Here is a 23,458-nt window from a genome sequence, read left to right on the forward strand (position 1 = left end):
TAGCTAGACCAATGGCCTGATTCAATATAAGGCAACTTGATATCCTTGTATGTCCATATATCATACCAAGCACAATGATTTCCAAGGAGGTAATGTAATGTAATGTAATGTAATGTAATTTTATTTACAGTCATTGACCAAACAGAGAGTAAAAACCAGTAAACATTAAAATATGTATATACATATATACAGTTTAAGATTGGGGTGATATCCCATTATACCTTTTAAAAGCAATATAACTAAACTTAGCTACAGGAATAGAAATTAAAGCACCTTTGTCTGAAAGCCGATGTTTTACAAGGTTAGCATCGGATTGATCTGCCAGTTTACATATTAGAGGAGCAATAAGGCGTTCCCTGGGATACAAATGGAGATTACAGTGGAGAAGGATATGTGTGACAGTTTCTGTATCTCCTGATCCACAACGGCAGTGTCGTTCTTCTAAAGGCACACCTTGAAACCTCCCAGCTAGAAGTGCGGATGGAAAGGAATTAACCCTTACTCTTGTGAATATCCATCAAAACTTAGAGAAAGTAATTGTCGACAGATATTTTGCAGGGAAAAGATCCATATTAGTTCTTATAGTTCTATCAAACTCTGGAAGTGCAGCCCAGTTTTCTTGGATCTCAGTATCAACAAAGCGTTGTTTCACTACTCTTTTGGCGTTCACTAGACCCAATTCCAGCAGTTGGGCTGGGTCTAAGCCTAGAGAGGTGAGCTTCGTACTTACTGTAGTACACCATAATGGCTGGGGACTAACTGAAAGAAACTCAGGAATTAAACCAACTGGTCGCAGATGTATTTTCAACCAGAAATAAATAATCAAAAGCCAGGCCAGAGATTCAATTTTTATGAAGCCAGCCTATGTCCTTAAAGTCACATTTGCTGTACATTTTGGTGTACCAAAAACATTCCTCAAGAACCGTGATTGGGTTCTTTCCAAAGTGTCAAACCTTGAGTATGGACCTTGTTGTATGCCATACAATAATTACGGAATGACCTTTGCAGTATAAAGCTTTAAGGCAGCTGGTATGTAGCCTGCACCCTGAGTTCTGAAAAAATCTTAAGATTGCTGCTGTGCTGCGTTTTGCCGAGTCTGTGACCATACTAAGATGTGCTGATTTCCCAGCATTATGTTGAAAAATTACCCCCAGGTATTTTATTTGATTTACCTGTTCTAGTTGGTGTCCATCTAGCATCCATACAAATTTTTTAACTTTATTGGTGAAACACATGATTTTAGATTTGTCATAATTAATCTGTAGATGCTCATCTCTGCAGTAAAGTGCTAAGGCATCTAACGCTCTTTTGAGCCCAACCCTGGTTTGAGACAGAATTACTGTGTCGTCGACATACATCAGGATTGGGATTTTCTTGTTGGCTAGTTTTGGTGTGTGTGTGTCAGATGTCTGCAAACACTTTATCAAATCGTTAATGCAAAGATTGAATAGGTAAGGGGCTAGTACACACCTTTGTCGCACCCCTTTCCTAGTGGGTACTAAGTTTGTAAGGTTACCAGCATGGTCTAAACGCACTCTTATAAAGGAATTTTCGTGCATTTTTATGAGCAAGGGTAGAAGCCTTCGGTCCATAGAAGTAGCCGCCAATTTAGACCAAAGACAGCCTCTAGAAACTGCATCAAAAGCCATCTTAAGGTCTATAAAAGCGGCAAACAGGGGTCGCTTATTCCTTTTTACCTGTTTGTCCACAAGATGTTGTAATATTAGACAGTGGTCTAATCCAGATCTGTTAGCTCTAAATCCTGCCTGCTCATCCTCAATAATGCACTCCTGCTCCATCCAAGCACATAGTTTGACACAGAAGTGCTTGGCATAAAGTTTACTTATGATATTTAAAAGGCTTATTGGTCTATAATTAAAGGGATCATCCCTTCTGCCTTTCTTATGGATGGGAACCACAATCGCCGTTCCCCAATCCTGGGGGAATTGTGCTGTTTGATCAATATGTGTGAAGAGAGCAGCCAGCTCAGGAGCCCACCAATCTTTGTAGAGCTTCAGAAGTTCCGGCGGGATACAATCGTTTCCAGGTGCTTTCCTGCATTTCAGTTGCATGATTAATTGCTCTATCTCTTTAGTGGAGACCGGAGAGCAGTGTGGTAATGAACCTATTTGAAGGGGGCCTTGGGGAGAGATATCATTATAAAGTGCCCGAAAATGAGTTTCCCATCATTCTTGGGTTATTGAGCAGGCCTGAGTGGAGTGTATCTTATTATTTGCTATTGAAATTAGTCTCCAAAAGCTCATTGAGTCGTTCTTCTTCACTGCACTTATTAAAAGTGACCACTTCTTTTGTGTATCAGCCCTTTTTTTTAATCTAAGAAGGGCTTTATATTCCTTTTTCTTTTTCGGTATTTCTATAACGAGGTCGGCAGAGGGATTAGAGCTAGCATATTTTGAAAGAGTAACAAGATGTTTTTTAGCCCTAATAAACTCATAATCGAACCATTTTTTAGGGCGGTAAGATTTTAGTTCTGATCTGGCGTGGTCCGGTATGGTTATCAAAGCTTTAATTGAGCAAATAAGGATCTCATAGTTCTAAGTGACACAATGGATGCCACCTTTTCTTTATGGAGGGCAGCAGCATCTCTAAGACCTCCTTTGTCATACAGCTGTATGACAAATGGCGATAGTAAAGGATAGATCAGTGGTAGAGCATCTTTTTTTCATGCAGTAGGTCCAAGGTTCAATCCATGACACCTCCAGGTTGGGCTGGGAAAGACTCCAGCCTGGAACTTTGGATAGCCATCACCAGTCAATGTAGACACCAGTGAGCAATAGTCTGACTCGGATTAGAGCAGATTCCTATGTCCCTAGAAATTCATGCAGGGGAGCTTTCTCCCAATGGCTGCATATCAACAATGGGGAAAGATGTACTGGCTGCATATCTGTATTTCAGAAAAAATATACAGCTAGTCTTAAAGTCATTCAACTATGTTTGTTTGCTTAACACATTTATATTCTGCCCAAAATGCAAGTCTCTGGGCGGTTTACAACAAAACAAGAAAAACAACCAATAAAAAGATTAAAACATTTCAACCATTAAAATTTAAAATGTTAAAACTATCAAAAACACAATCAAACTATTATATGTTGTCTTCAATACTTGCAAGCAGAATATATATAAATGCAATAGACTTGTTTTGCTGATCTATGCATGTAAAAGTACATTAAAATCTCATTGCAGTTTAATGCCTAAAAATTACCAGCATGTTCTTGCCTTCATCTTTGCAATTCAAGAGATCAACAGGAATGACCATCTCTTACCCAATATCACACTGGGATTCGAAATCTATGACAATGTTTTCAATCCGCTGATAGCCGTTGAGAACACTCTGCAGTTCCTCTTCACAGGGCAGGGGAATCCCTTGAATTACAACTGTGACGGGAAGCAGCAGCTAGTCCTTGCCATTGGTGGGCTCACCTCCCCAAATTCCATGCAGATGGCCAGTGTCTTCAATACCTACAAGATCCCACAGGTATGTCTGTTCCTACAGAGGAGTAGCTGTAGTCATTCAGAAATGGCTACGTTCCTGAGGTAGCTCAGTTTGGAAGCAGCTTTTAAGAAGACAAGGCTTCTCAAGTGGAAGACAAGTGGAAAACAAGTGGAAGACAAGTGGAGAACATTTGTTTTTGTTCCTAAAGGAGAAAGCAAGAGGGCAAGCAAACAAACCAACAAGGGGGAAACGACAAAGTAAGTTTGTTAGGGCTAGTCTTTTATAGGGTTTAATTTCTGGCTGTACCCCTACTAATTGTGCGAAGAGGCACCTTTTTGATGTGGTGATGATTCTCTTTATTTAGCAGGGGGAGAGTAACTGGCACAATCCAACCGCAGCACAGTACCTTCAATGACTGTTGCTGGTGTCTATATTTCTTTTTAGATTGTGAGCCAGTCAGGGACAGGGATCCATCTTATTTATTTATTATTTCTCTAAATAAAGCATTCTGGAAAATTTTGCTGAGAAGTGGTATATAATTATTTGTTGTTGTTGGCTGGCTAGGGGTTCATTTTTGACAGGGCAGTTTCAATTTCAGTTTCAGTTGTGCCTAGAGAGAAAATGGGTGGGGATTAGCTACAGCTGTGCTCTGAAGGTGGCTCAGTTTGGAAGCCACCCTTGAGAAGACAATGCTGAGACAAGGGCAGTTTTTCTTTTTGGATATCTATGAGCAGGAGTTTGGTAACAGACATCAAATGAGTTTTGTGAGGGGTTTAGTAGGGAAGTTGCATGTGGGCCCAGAAGTGGTCTCCCTTTATCAGAAACAAGACACCAAGCATGAGAAGGTGAGTACTGCCCCACTTTTGTAACTTTCCTGGAGGAAGAGCTTGATACCTTTAATTAGATGATGATTGCAGCTTAGACCAATCTGTGAAGGAAACCATCTCTATGTCTGCATTCACACAGAACATGAAACCGGAGGTGAAGTGACCTCCAGTTTCAAAAACTGTATGTCTGTTTGTGGACAACCACAGTTTCAACAGAAAATGAAGTTGCGGTTTTCCTCCCCTGAGAGTGATTTGCACTTTTGGTTTCTAATGAAGACTACCACTTGGACATTTCCACCAGAGGACTTGGAACCACAGTTCCAAACCACAGTTTGGTCTATGCAAATGCAGCCACTATATTCTAAATTCTAAATAACCAATAAAACCAGTTATGAAGCAAGAATGCCTGCAGAAGAGGGGCTGCCTCCCAGAGTGTGACTATCTGCCTGAGGTGCAGAAGTTGTGGGTGTGCGTTCGGTGAAAACAGCTCCTGGTTCTCAGGTAACAAGTGCATTCTCTTGATGCCAAGATGGCGGACCTGGAGAAGCTCAGGGAAGCAGAGAGGTCTGTGGATGAGACCCTCAGGAATATGATAGAGGCATCCAATTCCCATGCTGACATCTCCTCTACTCTCATAATGATGATGATGATGATGATGATGATGAATTCGATTTCTATACCGCCCTTCCAAAAATGGCTCAAGGCAGTTTACACAGAGAAATAATAAATAAATAAGATGGCTCCCTGTCCCCAAAGGGCTCACATTCTAAAAAAAAAAAATACTGGAGGTACTATGCTGGGGGTGGATAGGGCCAGTTACTCTCCCCCTGCTAAATAAAGAGAATCACCACAGTAAAAGGTGCCTCTTTGCCCAGTTAGCAGGGGATGAAAATCTTAGGGATGCAGGGCATCAGTCTGAAGAAGTGAGGACTGCTCTCTTAGAAGGAACACCTTCCTTGGGTAATGCTCCCAAATCCTCTCACACATAGGATACTCCTCCAGGGATTGGGGGCCTCCTAGTAGTGGGCAATTTGATAATTAGGAACTGGGGAAGGGGAAGAAGAGTGCAACAAAGATGATCAGGGGCATAGTGCACCTTTCATATAAGGTAAGTCTACAGTGTCTGGGGCTTTTTAGTTTGGAAAAGGGGTGGCTATGGGGAGACATGATGGACGTTTATAAAATTATGCATGGAGAAGAGAGAGTGGACAGAGAGAAATCTTTCTCCCTCTCTAACAAATCTCATGGGTCTGAAGGCCAGGTAAAATAGGACCAACTAAAGGAAGTCATTTTTCACAGAGCAGAAAATTAATCTATGGAATTCTCTGCTATGGGATGTGGCAAATATAGAAAGAAAGAAAAAAGGCATACCCTTACCTCTTGCCAGTTGGCTTCTCAGAGGCATCTGGTAGGCCACTGTGTGAAACAGCAAGGCTGTTCTTATGTTCTTGAATGGAAAGGTTTTCATCCCCTTCCAAGTTCTTAGAGTGTTTTCTCAAAAAATTAAGGAATAATTACTCAGTCCACTGTGCAATGTCTTGTTTTCAATACATTATTATTGTCATTTTCTTTCAATATTAGGGCCACAACTCCCCTGAACACATTTTCTTTCAAACTGTGTTTCAACCTTGCCCCAGCTTTCACTTTCACGTAGGAATAGTCTTTAATTTTTCTTCATCCTGTTTAGAATCCTATCCCAGTATAAGACTCAATGGTATCAGTCGTTCCTACTCAAAATAGAAATATTGTCTTATCTGAAATATTTGATGGAAGCTGAAATTTAGTGAATTGAAGAAGTAATAATTTGATCAAGAACAAAGGGATGTCCTTGTAATACTGTTTTTAAAAAACAATTTTCCCCCATATAGCTGAGTTATGGATCTTTTGACCCTGTGCTAAGTGATCAAACCCAGTTCCCTTTTTTCTTCCGGATGGTTCCAAGTGAAGACCTTCAATATATTGGGATTATTTTGCTGCTGAAGCATTTCAAGTGGAATTGGATCGGTCTGCTCACATCAGATGATGACAGTGGAGAAACATTTCTTCAAAATATGAGACCAAGACTTCTCCAGAGCAATATTTGTATTGCTTTGGCACAATCCATTCCAAAAGTAACAAGTCGCACATTAAATACACACACTAAAAAAATGCTGTTGGAAATAACTAATGCTGTCTGGAAGGAAGCAAAGATGAATGTGGTTCTTGTCCATGGGAATAGTCATTCTATGGAGGGTTTACGAATAATCTTACAATCCTACGAATTTCATCTTAAGCTTCCATTGGAGAGAGTGTGGCTCATAACTGCTCAGTGGGATTGCACAACTCTTTTTTCATGGGATAAATTCACAGGGAAATCCTTCAATGGTTCTTTGTCATTCACACTTCACACAAAAGTGGTTCCAGGATTTCAGGACTTTCTTGAGAACATAACTCCATACCAGTCTATGATATATTTCATCCATCAGTTCTGGATGTTTGCATTTTTCTGTTCACTCCCAAAGCATGGCTTATATGTTCCAAATCAAGACAACTGTACTGGGGAGGAGAAACTGGGGAGCCTCCCTGAATCTGTCCTTGAAATGGGCATGTCTGGGCAGAGCTATAACATCCACAATGCTGTTTATGCTGTAGCACATGCTCTCCATTCTATGTATTCATCGAAAGCTAAACAGAAAGAAATGGAGAAACACGGGGGAAAGAGTCTTTTGTTGTGGCCTGTATGTTTCCTCCGCTTTGTTTCCATGTCACTTCTCATTGTATTAGTTCATAACTCATATTAGCAGTTGTGATATAATGTCTGATTGTGGCATGCAGTTCCTGACATCCTGATTAGCAAAGCACTGGTGAAGCAGTGTGAGTTGGTTTAGGCTGAGAGAGAAGAAACTCACTCAGAATCATACAGAATCACCCATGATCTTCATGGCTAAATGGAGATTTGAATTTGAAAAATTCAATTGGAAATCAAATCAAATTGCCCTTTTCAGGGAAGAGACAATTATTATGTTTTCAACAAAAATAAATTTCAGGAAGCAAACCTTATATCAAACATCTTGTAAATGTTTATACAATATTAAGTATTGTTTGATGTTTTAATATGGCTGATACCCATTCCACAATAAGGTAAATGGATATCAGTTTTTCCAAAAGTCTTTCCCTTTGTTATAATTATCCCCAAATTGCTTTGTATATCAATTTATATGTGAATATTCACTGCTGTAAGATCCTGTACTATTCTTCAACAGAAATTGCTATTGCTTCCAGTGGCTTCCTACCAATATAAACATGCTTAAAGGTATATTCCTGATAGGTATATAGTATTTCTTCTCAGTGACATCTTCCAGTTGGTGATCAAGGGATTTGTTGTTAAAGTGATAATGTTAATGCAATTTTCCACAATTTGACCCAGGGTGTGAACTTTTTCTCCTCCCAATTAGCTTCATGCTTTTCTGAGCAATATCCATTTCAACAATAGTGCTGGGGAAGAAATCTTTTTTGATGAGGAAGGGAGCCTGCCATCAGGATACGATATCATCAACTTGGTCACATTCCCCAATGACACCTTCCAGAAAGTCCAAACTGGAAGGATGGATCCCCTGGCTCGTGAAGGAAAAAGGTTCACCATGAATGGAAGTGCTACTGTATGGAACCACAAGTTTAAAGAGGTATGGAGACCTGTCCCGCCTCACCTTGCTGGGTTCCCTGACTTTAAGGGGTTTTCTCACAACCCAGCTCCAATATCAGGAGTGAAGAGTGTTGGGAGGGAGAAATGGGCTGAAAGGAATGGAGTGCCTTGATGGGGGATGCTCTGTTTCTCTCCTCTGGGCAAAGCTCCAGAGGTCTCAGATTGAGGACTCCAGCAGTAGGGTCCAGGTGACCTCCCCCACTCCCTGACAGAGGAATTTATCAGCCTGACCCCAGATTTGCCTTGACCATGTTTGATGCCTCTGACCTCTTTTTGTCTGCCTGCACTCAGACCCACCTTGGCTTTTGCCTGGTTCAGGGAGTAGACCCCTATTCCATACTCTTCATATGTGGATATTTGGTTTTGAGAATAATAGAAGGGGTGGGGGGAATCGGAACATTCTTCCTTCTTGCTCCTGTTAGATGCAGCCCCGTTCCCGATGTGTTGAGAGCTGCCATCTTGGATCCAGCAGGATTGCCCAGCAGGGAAGACAAGTTTGTTGTTATGATTGTGCTCACTGTCCTGCGGGGAGGATTTCAACACAGACCGGTAAAAACATGTATATTGGGAAACCAAATCCAAATGTTTAAAATTCTCTATCTTCTTTTCTACATCAAATAGATGACTGAATTTCTCAACATACTTCTGTTGAACTCAAGTACTAGTGCCAAGATCTGAGGGTTTTATTTCGTCTGGCAAATCTTTTCACTTGAAAAACTTTCCCTACTCCTTCTCCAGGAGCAGCAATCTGCCCTCTGCAGCATCATCTAGGATAATCTTCCGGTATTAGCACCCTTGCAGGGAAAGGAAACATTTTGTTTTCTTACAACTAAATTCTCAGAATATCTAGGCTTTTCATGTGAAGCCAGAATCTGTAACCATTCCAAAATTAGAAAGAGTTTATGCAGGATAGAGACTATGGCATTTATGATGAGCATTCCTTTAGTTTAAGTTTTCAGGTGCTGGCCTTTGCAGAAGAATATCCTGGATTCTTTGAAAGTTAAAACAATAAGCTTCAGTGGCCAATGTTCCCATTAGAAAAAGTTGATGCTAGGTGATATGCATTGATGCTGCTGAAGGGGTCAATGAATGGAACACTGCTACTAACTTGGGGACAGTGAATTTGGATGATTGCCCCTTCCCCCCAGAAGCATTCTTCACCAGTTGGAAATATGTCCCTGAGGGTCATGTAGCTCTCAGGGACATAGTTTTGACTGGTGCAGAGCGCTTCTGGGGGAAGGAGAGATCGTCAAAAATTATTCTCTCTTTCATAGGTGCTGGTGCTGTATTACCCTTCATAGGTAGTACCAGCATTTTGCAACTCAACATTTCTGCCAATATAGACAAAATAAAACAATGCCAAAAAAATGCCTAAAATGGCACAGTGCCTACTAATGAGAAACATCAACTGTTCTGCTCCTGAATATGGACAAAGAGATTTTATCTTATTTATTGGTTTTGTGTTTTTAATTTTCATATTGCCTCCTGTTAAAATTCTATGTATAATAGGGAAGTGCAAAACATTTTGAGTGTTCCGGCACTGAAACGAAAAACCCAATCACCATCCTGAAATATTTTGGAGCAGAAACAAATCGCCCTTGTTTCGGTTCCGAACATGTTGTCGTTTCGGCCCTCCATTTTGTGACCGAGAACGTGCTTCTCCTTTCTCCTCCAATTTGAGTTCTGATGTGTGCTTGAATTTCCTGCCTTTCAGCCTCCCATTGACTTCTGCAAAGTTCCAAAATGTGCGTCTTCTTCCTCCTCCATTGAGTTCGGTGACATGTGCTTGAATTTCCTGCCTTTCAGTCTCCCATTGACTTAAATGCAAGTTCTGATGTGCAAAATAATGCCCATATTTGGCTCTACAGGAGCCAAAAAAATCTCCCATTAGCTAAGGGGAGATGGAGGAGGGGGCAAGTGGGGGGGGGATTTTGTGAGATGTTTTCAGGAGGGTATTAAAGGACCAGCAGCCATTTCTTCCTTGCTGCTGCCTTGTGTGGGGAGAGAGCTCTTTTGCATGATTGCTCAGCCTTGCCATCCCACATCCACCATTGCCTCCAACCATTGTTCAGCATTGCCACCATTGCCACCTTTTTTTCAACAGCAATTTTTTTAATTGAGAAAAAGAAGAGGAGTCCATCTTTTATTCCTTCTTCTTGCTAACACGGAAAGCCTGCTACCTGAGCCATCCTTGGACCTTGGCTGAGCATCCTTGAACCTGGGGGATCTAACACAGGCTTCTTTGGAAGAGGTCTAATGATTGCCTCCTTAAGACAAGGAGGCATCCTGCCCCCCTCAGAGGACCATTTATGATTACCAACAGGCTTTCTACAACAGCCCACCTGCTAGATCGAACAAGCCATGTTGGAGAAGGATCAAGTGAACAGGTGGTAGGCCTCACTGCTCCAAGCAGCTTGTCAACCTCCTCAGGAGTTACAAACTGAAATTGATCCAGTCAAATCACATAAGAGGAGTTTTTGGGCACCTCCAGTTCAGACACCAAATTAACTGTGGTTTCTCCATTAAGGTCTGCCCGAATCCAAGAGATTTTATCTGCGAAAAACTCAAAAAACACATCACAGTGGGAAACTGATGACTCCAAATTCTGGTTCAAGGTGGAGGGGCGGATACTAGTCCCTTCATAACCCTGAACAACTCCACTGGACGTGAACTCGCAGAGGCAATGTGGGCAGAAAAGAACCACCTGTTTGCCGCGCGTGTTACCTGACCATAGATCTTTAGATGTGCTTTATGTCGCTATCTGTCGGATACGGGTCTTTCTCCACTTGTGCTCCAATCGCCTGCCTTGCCACTTCAGCCCCTGTAGATCTTCCGTATACCAAAAGGGGCCAATTTTGAAGCGGGTCAAAGGGGACGCTTGGGAGCAATCATGTCTACTGCCCTGGTGAGCAAGTTGTTCCAATTCTCAACCAGGGTGTCAACAAGATCACCGGCAAAGCCAACACTGAATCCTTTCAAGGCTTCTTGGAATCCTACTGGATCCAATAACCTCTTTGGGCGAAGAATTCTAATAGGCCCCTTGCCCCGGTGGACGTGGGAAGTGCTTGTAAGTCCAATCTTAACCATCCATGACAATGGGGAAATCACAGGCATCCCCACCCACAGAACACCACCCTGATCAGTCAAAGACCAAATCAAGCATGTGACCTGCAATATGCATCGGTCCAGAGACCACTTGGGATAGGCCCATAGTTGTCATGGCCGCTATGAACTCCTGAGCTGCCCTGGACAGATTGGTCCCAAAATGAACATTGAAGTCCCCCAGCACCAAGAGTCTGGGAGATTCCAATGCGAGTTCTGCAACCAAGTCCATGAGCTCAGTAAAGGAATCTGTTGGGCAACGGGGCAATCGGTACACCAACAGAAGTCCCAATCTATCCCTGGTCCACAAACTTAAATACACACATTCAATATGATCTGATACCCTAACAGGGACCCTGGTAAGGGAGATGTTAGCCTCCACCTCCCCACCCACGTCCCCTGACCCGCTCCTCTACAGAATATCCTGGAGGGACAAGCTGGGACCAGACTGGACCACTAGCCTCCCCCAACCAAGTTTCACTAATACATACCAGGTCGGCTCCTTCATCCATGATCAAATCAGGGATGAGTTTAGATTTATTTTGGACCATCCTGGCATTACAGAGGAGCAGGGTAATGCTATGTGGATTGTTGGCAGTGCCCCCCCAAGGTCAAGGAGCTGGCAGGACATCCGGAAGGGGAGACCGCTATTAAATTTCTGACTACCTTCCCCTGGAATAGCCTGCTGACCTGCCAACATTACTTCTTCTATTCCCCACCACTACCAGGATAGCTGTCCCATAGTCAACAAAGGTGATGTCAAAGAGATGTGCCAAAAAAATTTGTGCCACCATTGTTGTTGTTGTCATCATCACTCTTTCAACTTGCGGAGATGAGAAGGGGGCAAAACCTCGCTATTCCACTGGCAGAATGTGTTGTTTAGCAGCATCCTTACTTTACTTGCTTTGGAAACCCAGTTCTCTTCTTTGCAAAGCTCTACTGTTGGTGGTGACGTGTGCTTTTAATGCAGATTTGGGACAGAAAGAGTGGGGGTAGTGGTAGTGCTCCAATGGGTGCCTGCCACCACCCAGATCCCAAAGGGATTGGGCAAAGGACTGGGTTTTGGTGATTTGTTGGAGTGTCTTTGGGGCAGATTCAGGGCAGAAAGGGGACATCTGGGGTGGAAGAGTGGGGTGGGGAGATAGTGCCCCAATGGATGCCTGTCATCACCCAGATCCCAAAGGGATTGGGCAAAGAGATGATTTTTGGTGATTTGTTGAAGTTTGAGTGTCTTTGGGGCAGATTTGAGGCAGAAAGGGGGCATTTGGGGTGGAAGAGCGGGGTGAGGTGGTAGTGCCGTACCCCAGTGGGTGCCTGCCACCACCCAGATCCCAAAGGGATTGGGCAAAGGGCTGATTTTTTGTGATTTGTTGAAGTTTATGCGTCTTTAAGGCTTTTCTCCATAGGAATAATGGAGGTTTCAGCAGCCCCATAACTGCACTTGGGGGGCACTGGGGTGGCCCGGAGCAAGTGACGGTGTAGTGCACAGGGGGTGCCAACCACCCCCATGGGTTGCTAACCCATGGGGTAGAGGGTTTTGTTGTTTCTGAGGTGTTCTGAGTGTCTATTCTCTGGTAGCATATGGGATTTATAATGACAAACCATGAATCCACTCTCATTTGCTACCAGTGAAACGACACTAAGAACCCCTCAGAAACAACAAAACCCTATACCCCATGGGATAGCAACCCATGCGGGTGGTTGGCACCCTCTGTGCACTAAACCTCCACTCACCCTGGGCCACCGCAGCATCCCCCAAGTGCAGTTATGGGGCTGCTGAAACCTCCATTATTCCCTATTGAGAAAAACCTTAAAGACACGTAAACTTCAAAAATCACTTTAAAATGATCCCTTTGCCCAATTCCTTTGAAATAATTCTGGTAGCTTCCTTCAACCCTTTGGACACTACCACCCACCACACCCCACCCTGGGCCATCCGTTTCCCCCCAATGTGAAGAGATGCATTTGCTGAAACCTCCATTATTCCCTATTGAGTAAAACCTTAAAGACACTTAAATTTTAAAAATCACTTTAAAAAAATCAGCGCTTTTCCCAATTCCTTAGAAATAATTCTGGTAGCTTCCTTGCCACCACTAGGCACTACCACCAGCTATAATCCACCCTGGGCCATCCCTTTCCCCCCAACATGAAGGAGAAAATCTTAAAGATGTGTGAACTTCAAAAACATCACCAAAAATCAGCCATTTGCTCAATTCCTCTGAAATTTGAGTGGTAGCCTCCACCCATTAGGCACTTCCATCCCATACCACTCTTTTCGCTCCAGGACCAGTTTTTTGGATGCTAATCAGTTCATATTCAGATTTGGATTAATTCGGAACCGAATCGAATCTGGGGTGATTTGGATGGGTCTGATTTGGATCCCAAATGAAATAGGGGTGTTTTGATTTGGGTCCAATATCAAACATCGAATATCCGATATGCACATCCCTAGTGTAGATCACAGATAAAATGAAATAAATCATTTAATTAAAAACTATAAGAAAAGCAAAAGTAAGAGCAGCTTAAAATCTATCAATGTCACATGAGAGGGGGCAAACGTTAACAACCCGGTCTGTAGTAAAATAAGACAGTCAACAGATTCCAGTTAAAGTTGAACAATGTTTGTGTATCTTGGCAAAACAAAGACTTTGTTGATGTATTTCAGATGCAGACCAGTGTGAGATGTGCCCAGAAGATCAATGTCCAAATGAGAAACAGGATCAATGCATCGCCAAAACAATGACCTATTTATCCTATGGAGAACCATTAGGAGCAATTTTGATTTCTTTTGCTCTTTTGTTTTCCCTGATCACCTTTGCTGTGATTGGGATCTTTGTTCTGCTCTGCAAAACTCCCATTGTGAAAGCCAATAACTGGAGCATTACTTGTACCCTTCTCTCCTCTCTGCTGCTTTGCTTTCTCTGCTCCTTCCTATTCATTGGTCAGCCTAGGAAGGTGACCTGTCTCCTCAGACAAACCGTGTTTGGCATCACCTTTACTGTCGCACTTTCCTCTGTGTTGGCCAAAACCATCACTGTTGTTCTGGCCTTCCTGGCCACCAAGCCGGGAAACAGGATGAGGAGATGGATAGGGAAGAGGCTGGCAGTATCGGTCATCATTCTCTGTTCACTTATTCAAACTGGAATCTGTGCTGTGTGGCTGGCAAACACTCCCCCTTTCCCAGAGTTTGACATGCACTCTCAGATCAGTGAGCTCATCGTGCAATGCAATGAAGGCTCAGACACCATGTTCTACATCGTCCTGGGCTACATGGGTTTTCTGGCCATCATCAGCTTCACTGTGGCCTTCCATGCTAGAAAGTTACCAGATAGCTTTAATGAAGCCAAGCTGATCACCTTCAGCATGCTGGTCTTCTGCACTGTTTGGATTACTTTTGTCCCAAGCTACTTGAGCACCAAGGGGAAATACATGGTGGCTGTGGAGGTCTTCTCCATCATGGCCTCTAGTGGTGGACTGTTGAGTTGTATCTTCCTCCCCAAATGCTACATTATTATTCTTAGACCTGATCTGAACACCAGAGAGCAACTAGTAAGGAAACAATATTGAGACACTGGACTCTTTCTGCCTTTTCTTGTTCTTCGGCACCATGTCTCTCATCATTATATTCCCATATTAGTAGTGAAGGAAGGCGTAGATTAGAGAATACAGTCAACATGGGTGGTATCGGTGACTAAGCGTAGGTGATATTGATGGCGTGGGTGATATTGAAACTACTAGAGGGAATACACAGTAGTAAGCATCCTTCTAGCAGAGCAGATCCTTCAGTTTAGTTAAACATAATGGCGTAGCTTATGTCAAGCTGTGAACTTCTATATCTAATTTATCATACATCAATATCGGGACAATGGGGGGAACTGTGGAAGAGCTGCTTCAACAATCATCCATATTGCACAGCTCTGGCACTGCTTTGAAGGACACAGCACCCCTGCAGCACCATGTGTCCAGAATGCAGCACTGGATGTCCGCCAGCCTACAGTGTGGGCCACAGACTAATAGTTCTCTCAAAGAAGGGAGATAACTGTAGACAGGCTTATACTTAAGGTTAGGTGAAAAAAGAATGGCTGACAACCAGACTAACGCAGTGTGTCGCCATCAAATGAAGCATGTGTGTTTGACATGCATTCCACATTCATCCAGATCATGGTGCAGTGCAATGAAGGGTCTGTTACATGGGTTTTCTGGCCATCATCAGCTTCACTGTGGCCTTCCATGCTAGAATGTTACTGATGGATTTAAATTTATTTATTTATTTATTTATTTAGTATTTAACATATTTTTATACCGCCCAAAACTTACGTCTCTGGGTGGTTTACAACAAGATAAAAACAAAAGTAAAACATTTGTTAAAAACAAAAACAAGATATTTTAAACAAAATTTAAAATTTTTGAAACAATATTCTAAAAACAGCATTAAAACAATTTAATGAGGCCAAGCAGATCACCTTCAGCATGCTGGTCTTCTGCAGTGTTTGCATGTCCTTTGTTCCAAACTACTTGAGCACCAAGGAGAAATACGTGGTTGGCTGTTGAGTTCTTCTCCATCTTGGCCTCTAGTGGCGGACTGTTGAGTTGTATCTTCCTCCCCAAATGCTACATTATTATTCTTAGACCTGATCTGGACACCAGAGAGCAGTTTGTATGGGAAAAGAATTGTGGCATTGAAGTCTTTGGTTGTTTTTGTTGAGTAATTTCCTACTATTCCTCCTATTTATTATTTTATTTATTATTTATTATTAAAACTTTTATACTGCCCTTCCAAAAGGCTCAGAGCAGTTTACATTAAAACACCATTAAAACCAGTTAATAATTAAAACAAAAATTATAAAGCATAAAACAATGATTAACAATTAAAAACATTGTAAAATAGCAACTAAATAATCAGAACCATTTAAAAACAAGTTTTAAAAAGCTGAGAAAGCCTGGTTGAAGAGATGTTTTTTCAGAAGTTGTTTAAAAATTGCCAGAGATGAGGAGGCTCACATTCCAGCAGGGAGCGCATTCCACAATATCGGGGCAGCAGCCGAGAAGACCCATCTCTGTGTAGCCACCAAATGAGTTGGCAGTAACTGGAGACGGACCTCCTCATAGCAAAGAAGATGCTCTCTTAAATACCCAGGGCCTAAGCCGTTTAGGGCTTTATAAGTTATAACCAGCACTTTGTATTTTGTCCGGTAACCTATTGGCAGCCAGTGTAGCTCCATCAGTAAAGGAGTAACGAGGTCTCTCCGAGATGACCCAGAGACCAGCCTGGCTGCCACATTCTGAACCAACTGAAGTCGACCACGTACAAAAGCAGGCCCACGTAGAGCGCATTACAGAAGTCAAGTCTGCAGCTTACCCAGAGGCGTAACTAGGGAAAACGGCACCTGCGGCAAGCGCTGAAATTGTGGCCCCCCCCCCGCCACGCACCCCCCCCCCCGCCACCACCCCCGGAAATATATGGAAATGTGTCAAAGCCATAGTCAAATGTGGGTTGTGGGCTGCATCTGTGCAAGTATACTGGGACAGGAAAAAGGAAACATGAGGCTACAAGGCTCTTTAGAAATATATATTTTAAAGAAATGTCTTGCACACCAACAGCCTAAGTCATCATTGTAATTTGCCCCTTCCTGTCACAAGCAGTGTGCTGTTCTTTTATTATTGACTCTAACTCTCAGATATCCCAGTCATGGATGGAAAATTCAGGGTCAATTTACAAGAGACACATTTTCTACATGGAAGTTTCTTCTGTGCAGGTGCTGTGCAGAAACCCATGTGTAGTGATCAATACATATGTAACTATTCCGCCAGGGGCATAGCAAGGTTGGAATGCGTCCAGAAACAGGATTTCAAAATGGGGCCCCAGACCCTCAAAGTCCAGGGCCGCCACACACCCCAGGCCCCCAAGGATTTAAGTCTGATATTTCAAAATAAGTATGCTACCTGGAAATACATTTCACTGAATACACGCATGCACACTTCACAGTATATAGTGATATACATTGAGTACTATATATTTGTGCTACTTTTAATGCCTAGAACACACTAGCAATGCTAATTATTAAAATGGACTCCTTGCTGCAGATTAGCAAATGATACTTTCAACCATGCAGGGTGAGCCTATGTTTGTTTTCTCAGAATTCTGAACAAATTCAGTCAAGTTTGATTCCAGGAGTCTTTTCACACCAGGCTTTTAAAGCCCTTTAACACACATCTCCTCTGGAATAGAGGTGCTGCATTCACATGTTGGCCAGATTTACCCTGAAGTCCCTGCAAGTTATTGGGGAGCAGTTCACACACAAGAAAAATAAAATAAAAGCACCACACATGCTTCACAGTTCTCACTCAGACCTTCTGGGTTGCAAAACAACTTGAACATAAGTGCATTTATAAATGAATGAATGAATAAATAAAATTAATAAAATACTGTTCTAGAAGTTTTTGCAATTTTCTGCTATGAAACAAGCCACTTATAGGACTTTTTAGATAGTTTTTTTTAAGTCAGCAAATTTTCCAAGCTGTTTCAAAATAAATATTCAGAGACTTCTCGGTCCCTCCCCCCCCCCACATCCAAGCCCTATGGCAAGCAGATCCCTATATATGGGGTGGGGGGGGGCGGGAAAGGTAACCACAAAAAGGAGTTCACACTCTACCTGGCAAATGCTGGTCTGGGTTAAGCAGGGCAGCAAGGGGTCTTCTGCTGCAGAGAACACTCTGGCTGCCTCCTCCTTCCTGGCTTGCTTGGGCCCTACTCGAGTTCAGGCTTCACTGCAGCCTACACGGAGGCCTCCGTGGAAGCCCCGCCCACCCACCGATCAGCTGAGAGGCGGGAGAAAAGGAGCTCTTTGCAGCTTGCCTGCTGCTTCGATTGCGGCCAGCAGAACAAGCAGGAGAGACGGCGAAGAGGGCAAGTGGCTGAGAGGCTATGGGGCTGGGCAGGGGGCAATGGGGAGTCACATGAGGTGCCCCTGGGGTGCCCCTCCAGGCAGTGGGGCCCCCAGACAACTGTCTCCCCTTGCCCTATCATTGTTACGCGCCTGGTCGGAGGGGACGCTTAGGAGCAATCATGTCTCCTGCCCTGATGAGCAAGTTGTTCCAGTTCTCAACCAGGGCATAAACAGGATCACCAGCAGAGCCAACACTGAATCCCTCGAAGGCTTCTTGGAATCCTACCGGATCCAGTAAGCTCTGCGGGCAGACCATGCTAATAGGCCCCTCACCCCTGCGAAGGTGGAAAGCGGTTGTAATTCCAACCTTAACCAGATGGTGGTCCGTCCATGACAAAGGGGAGATCGTGGGAGTCCCCACCCACGGAACACCACCCTGATCAGAGTCAAAGAACAAATCAAGTGTGTGACCTGCAATATGCGCCGATCCAGAGACTGCTTGGGATAGGCCCATCGTTGTCATGGCCACTATGAACTCCTGAGCCGCCCTGGACAAATTGGTCCCGAAATGAACATTGAAGTCCCCTAGCACCAAAAGTCTGTGAGACTCCAACGCAACTTCCGCGGCCAAGTCCGTGAGCTCAGTAAGGGATTCTGTTGGGTAACGGGGCAATCGTTACACCAACAGAAGTCTCAAACTATCCCTCGTCCCCAAACTCAAGTACACACATTCAATATGGTCCGATACCCTAACAGGGAGATATTATCCTTATAGACCACAGCCACTCCACCTCCCCGCCCAAATCCCCTCACCCACTCCTCTACAGAATATCCTGGAGAAAGAAACTGGGACCAGACTGGGCCACTAGCCTCCCCCAGCCAAGTCTCGCTAATACACACCAGGTCGGCCCTTTCATCCATGATCAGATCATGGATGAGTTCTGATTTATTTTGGACCGACCTGGCATTGCAGAGGAGCAAGGTAAGGTTATGTGGGATGTTGGCAGTGCTCCCCGAGGTCAAAGAGCTGGCAGGACAGCTAGAAGGGGAGACAGCTATTAGGTTTCTGACTACCCTTCCCCTGGAACAGCCTTCTGACCTGCCAACGTTATTTCTTCTATTCCCCATCACCACCGGAATAACTGCCCCACATTCAACGAAGGCACTCCCTGCCTCCCCTTCTCCAGACAAACCCACACACATTGCAACTTCAACCCAACTTCAGCACAATTTAAAACTGATTAAACAGAAGCCCCACTATTGAACGCCTCCCTCTATACAAATAGTTGGACAAAGTGTCCAGCCCTCGCCCTCGTTTCTGCCCCAGTGTGGCTCACCCAAAGGGGTGACCCCGCCACTGAAGGGCCTTATATTATTGGTCAAGCAAAATAAAGATACTATTTCAAATAAAGCCATCACCGTGGGTGCTAAAGTGTGGGAGACATCAAGCTCTGGCTACTTGCACATAAAAATGTCACACAGTTCCTGATTATTTCCCCTTCTTTGTTCATCATTTCATTCCATCTTTCTTATCCTTATTAGTGTCCACACAATTATGTCTGCAACTGTCCCCCATTATCAAATTATCTTTACTTTGAAAATGTACAGAAGGAAAAACTGAAAATATGTTTTGGTTTAGTTTCTGGATGATTTCTCTGCTATGGTATTGGTTCTAATTTTGCCAGTCCCCACCACCATGCCAGCGCAATGAGGTGGGGTTCTGGGTTGTGCCCCATCACATGAGGCAGTCACAGGCACAATCTTGCCCCCTGCCTCCACATGGCAGGAATCAGTCACTTAGGGAAGGAGGTGGGCCGATTGGGTCCTGGCTGCCTCCGTTCCATTCAGCTTGGCACCAGTGAGGATCACTGCGGTAGCTCTCTCCATAGTGGCCATGTGGACAGGCTGGGACAGGACTGACGAGAAGGGCCATCGCCAGCAGCATCATGGAGGTGGGGGGCGAGTGCATCAGCGGAGAGTGGCGGAGACTTGGGGCCAGTGCGATGAGGCGGAGTTGTGCCCCTGGCACATGAGGCAAGCACGGGCACCATCTTGCCTCCCCCTCCACATGGCAGGGATCGGCCAATGAGGGAAAGAGGTGGGGCAATTGGGTCCCGCCTGCCTGCATTCCGTTCAATTGCTTCACAGCTTAGCACCCACCCATCACCCTGTACGGGGCCAAGTAGGAAATTTTTGGGTCACCCCAGATTGGCACTAGGCATGGCCTTTTTATGCCTACTTCACACTGAGTCCTTTGGCTTTCAGTCATAGGTTGGCACTGAAGGAACCGATCACTTGGCAGGAGAGTGCTGGTGTTGGGTAGGTAGACTGAATAACGGTTTTCAGCTGGAGGCCAATTTGGGGTGGGAGCAGGGCTGGATTAAGCTAGGGTGGGGCCTGTAACATATGTCATAAAGGGGTCCCAAATTTTTAAAATGCACATAAATTTTAAAACATAAATTATTTACTTGCTCAGTAAAGTCATTCAATTTTTTCATTTGCTATACATATCATAGGATAGCCAATGTAATGTTAAGAATTGCTGCCAGGGCTGGACTGGGCACACTGAGAGGGCAGTGGAATGTATGTGGGGAGTGAGACAGGTTTTGAGCAGAATGGCTACCTAAGGGTGGGAGTATTCATTGCTGCCGAGTGCAGCGGGGCACAGTCAACATGGAGACCAGGGGTCCCTCAATGGTGTGCGCGTGTGCATGTGCTCACACGGTTTTTGATGTAAGCTCAGTTAATTGTAGCTCCCGCACAGGTTGAATCAGGAAGGCCACACTCTAAATGCACATGGTGCCCACACACTGCCTTGATACTGTCACTCAGAACAAAACTCACTCCACATACATGGAAAAAAATTAGAGAGAACACTGATTGAGACCAGGGCTCCCAGAAGCATCGTGTATCAATGGGACATATTGCAATACATGCTTGGAGTGCAGAATGTGAAAAAAAATATGCATGAATACAGATCAGCAATCATGTTCACGGGCCACAGATTTCACAAGTGTTGAGCACAACACATGAATACATGAATTGCTGCTGTTCATTCTCAGCTCTACGACTGCAGTGGGGGAGGAAAGGGGGTTAATCTTTGCAAGGGTGACAGCAGTGCCCTCCACCTTTGACCCAGCTTCTGGAGGGGAATATAGTATTTGTGCATACATAGAGATGTACCCCACCCACAATACCTCTGCATATTCCTCCCATCATAATGATAGGCATTTTGCGAGCCAATAAATCATGCAGTAAGGTGTGCATGGAAGAATGGGGTGGGTTGAGGAGGTTGAAAGGAGGGATCACTGTTGTATCAGGCAAAAAGGTTTCCCTTCCTACTTCAGATCTGGAAACATAAACCCACACAGACAGGTCATGCCAAAAAATCTGGTCCTGAAGTCATGAATAAGGAGGAAAAGCAAAAACCATTGATGGAAACTTGGAGCCAGTTCATAGTTTCAAATCAATATGAGGAGTCTTTATTGGAGAACTCCATTCTAGATAGGAAAGTGGAGAGACACAATCTCTAATCTAGCTAGCTAGCTGGATGCAGAGAGATGCTGTCTGCATCTTTGCACACATGGCGCAGAGAGCGAGGTGAGTGTGTGTGATAGGGAGAAGAAGGGGGGGCAGGCAGGCAGGAAGTCCCTGAGAGTAGCAATCTACATATCAAAGAGATAGTGTCAGAACAGTAGAGAGAAGGAATGACCAATGTCTTGACCCCTCTAGCCCTCTGACTCACTAGTCTGTCCCCCTCTGTCATTGAGGCATGAGGCAGCACAGAGTCCTTCATTTCCAACAATATGTTCACAGCTTACCACCACTATTCAGGAAACTAATCTTGTTGCTCTTTGGAGTCACAGCTAAATTTGAACTAGCAGGTAGCAATGTCTTTTTCAATTAACCCTTGAAAGATATGAGATAAAGGTAAGGATAGCTGTTCCTGAATATTTTCAGAGTGCCTTCCTCCCCTCTGAATATACACAACACACTTCCACATGCTAGGCAGAAAGCCTGGCGTTCAGGCAGAGATTCTCCTGCAGCTTCTCCCCTTGGCAGCTTTTGCCTACATGCATTCCATTTAGAACCGTTATTTAAAGAAGCATAATTACATAACTAACTGTACTGCATTGCTTCTTTCCTCCTAACATTTGTTCTGGATGAACTGAAGATGGGAAGAAGGCAAGGATTAGTTGGCATTGCCCGATATTGCTAATGGGCCTGCCTACTTTGCCGGACCTACTTTTATGCATGGAGGAGAGAGAGTGGACAGAGAGAAATCTTTCTCCCTCTCTAACAAATCTCATGGGTCTGAAGGCCAGGTAAAATAGGACCAACTAAAGGAAGTCATTTTTCACAGAGCAGAAAATTAATCTATGGAATTCTCTGCTATGGGATGTGGCAAATATAGAAAGAAAGAAAAAAGGCATGCCCTTACCTCTTGCCAGTTGGCTTCTCAGAGGCATCTGGTAGGCCACTGTGTGAAACAGCAAAGCTGTTCTTATGTTCTTGAATGGAAAGGTTTTCATCCCCTTCCAAGTCCTTAGAGTGTTTTCAACTTGGTCATCATCAACTTGGTCACATTCCCCAATGACACTATCCAGAAAGTCCATTCTGGAAGGATGGATCCCCTGGCTCGTGAAGGAAAAAGGTTCACCATGAATGGAAGTGCTACTATATGGAACCACAAGTTTAAAGAGGGATGTGGAGACCTGTCCCGCCACACCTTGCTAGGGTCCCTGACTGTAAGCGGTTTTCTCACAACCCAGCTCCAATATCAGGAGTCAAGAGTGTTGGGAGGGAGAAATGGGCTGAAAGGAATGGAGTGCCATGATGGTGGATGCTCTGTTTCTCTCCTCTGGGCAAAGCTCCGGGAGTCTCAGATTGAGGACTCCAGCAGTAGGGTCCAGGTGACCTCCCCCCACCCCCGACAGCGGAAATTATCAGCCTGACCCCAGATTTGCCTTGACCATGTTTGATGCCCCCAACCTCTTTTTGTCTGCCTGCAGTCAGACCCAGCTTGGCTTTTGCCTGGTTCAGGGAGTAGACCCCTATTCCATACTCTTCATATGTGGATATTTAGTTTTGGGAATAATAGAAGTCGGGGAAAATCAGAACATTCTTCCTTCTTGCTCCTGTTAGATGCAGCCCCGTTCCCGATGTGTTGAGAGCTGCCATCTTGGATCCAGCAGGATTGCCCAGCAGGGAAGACAAGTTTGTTGTTATGATTGTGCTCAGTGTCCTGCGGGGAGGATTTCAACACAGACCGGTAAAAATATGTATATTGTGTAACCAAATCCAAATGTTTAAAATTCTCTATCTTCTTTTCTACATCAAATAGATGACTGAATTTCTCAACATACTTCTGTTGAACTCAAGTACTAGTGCCAAGATCTGAGAGTTTTATTTAGTCTGGCAAATCTTTTCACTTGAAAAACTTTCCCTACTCCTTCTCCAGGAGCAGCAATCTGCCCTCTGTAGCATCATCTAGGATTTAATCTTC

The 23,458-nt window shown here is 44.0% G+C and overlaps 1 protein-coding gene across 1 annotated transcript in view; it reads left to right on the forward strand.

Annotated features, from left to right (window-relative positions):
- Positions 1-1,964: 1,964 nt before the first annotated feature.
- LOC128330913 (vomeronasal type-2 receptor 26-like) overlaps positions 1,965-23,458 on the forward strand; it is a gene marked incomplete at its 3' end in the record, with an annotated part of 47,625 nt that continues 26,131 nt past the window's right edge. Inside the window, exons 1-3 of the mRNA XM_053264278.1 lie at positions 1,965-2,047; positions 3,205-3,496; positions 7,716-7,943. Of these exons, the coding sequence (XP_053120253.1) occupies positions 1,965-2,047; positions 3,205-3,496; positions 7,716-7,943 (603 nt within the window). The remainder of the gene's footprint in view (positions 2,048-3,204; positions 3,497-7,715; positions 7,944-23,458) is intronic.

This window comes from Hemicordylus capensis, chromosome 6 (genome assembly GCF_027244095.1).
Source record: "Hemicordylus capensis ecotype Gifberg chromosome 6, rHemCap1.1.pri, whole genome shotgun sequence".
Classification (NCBI taxonomy): Eukaryota; Metazoa; Chordata; class Lepidosauria; order Squamata; family Cordylidae; genus Hemicordylus; species Hemicordylus capensis.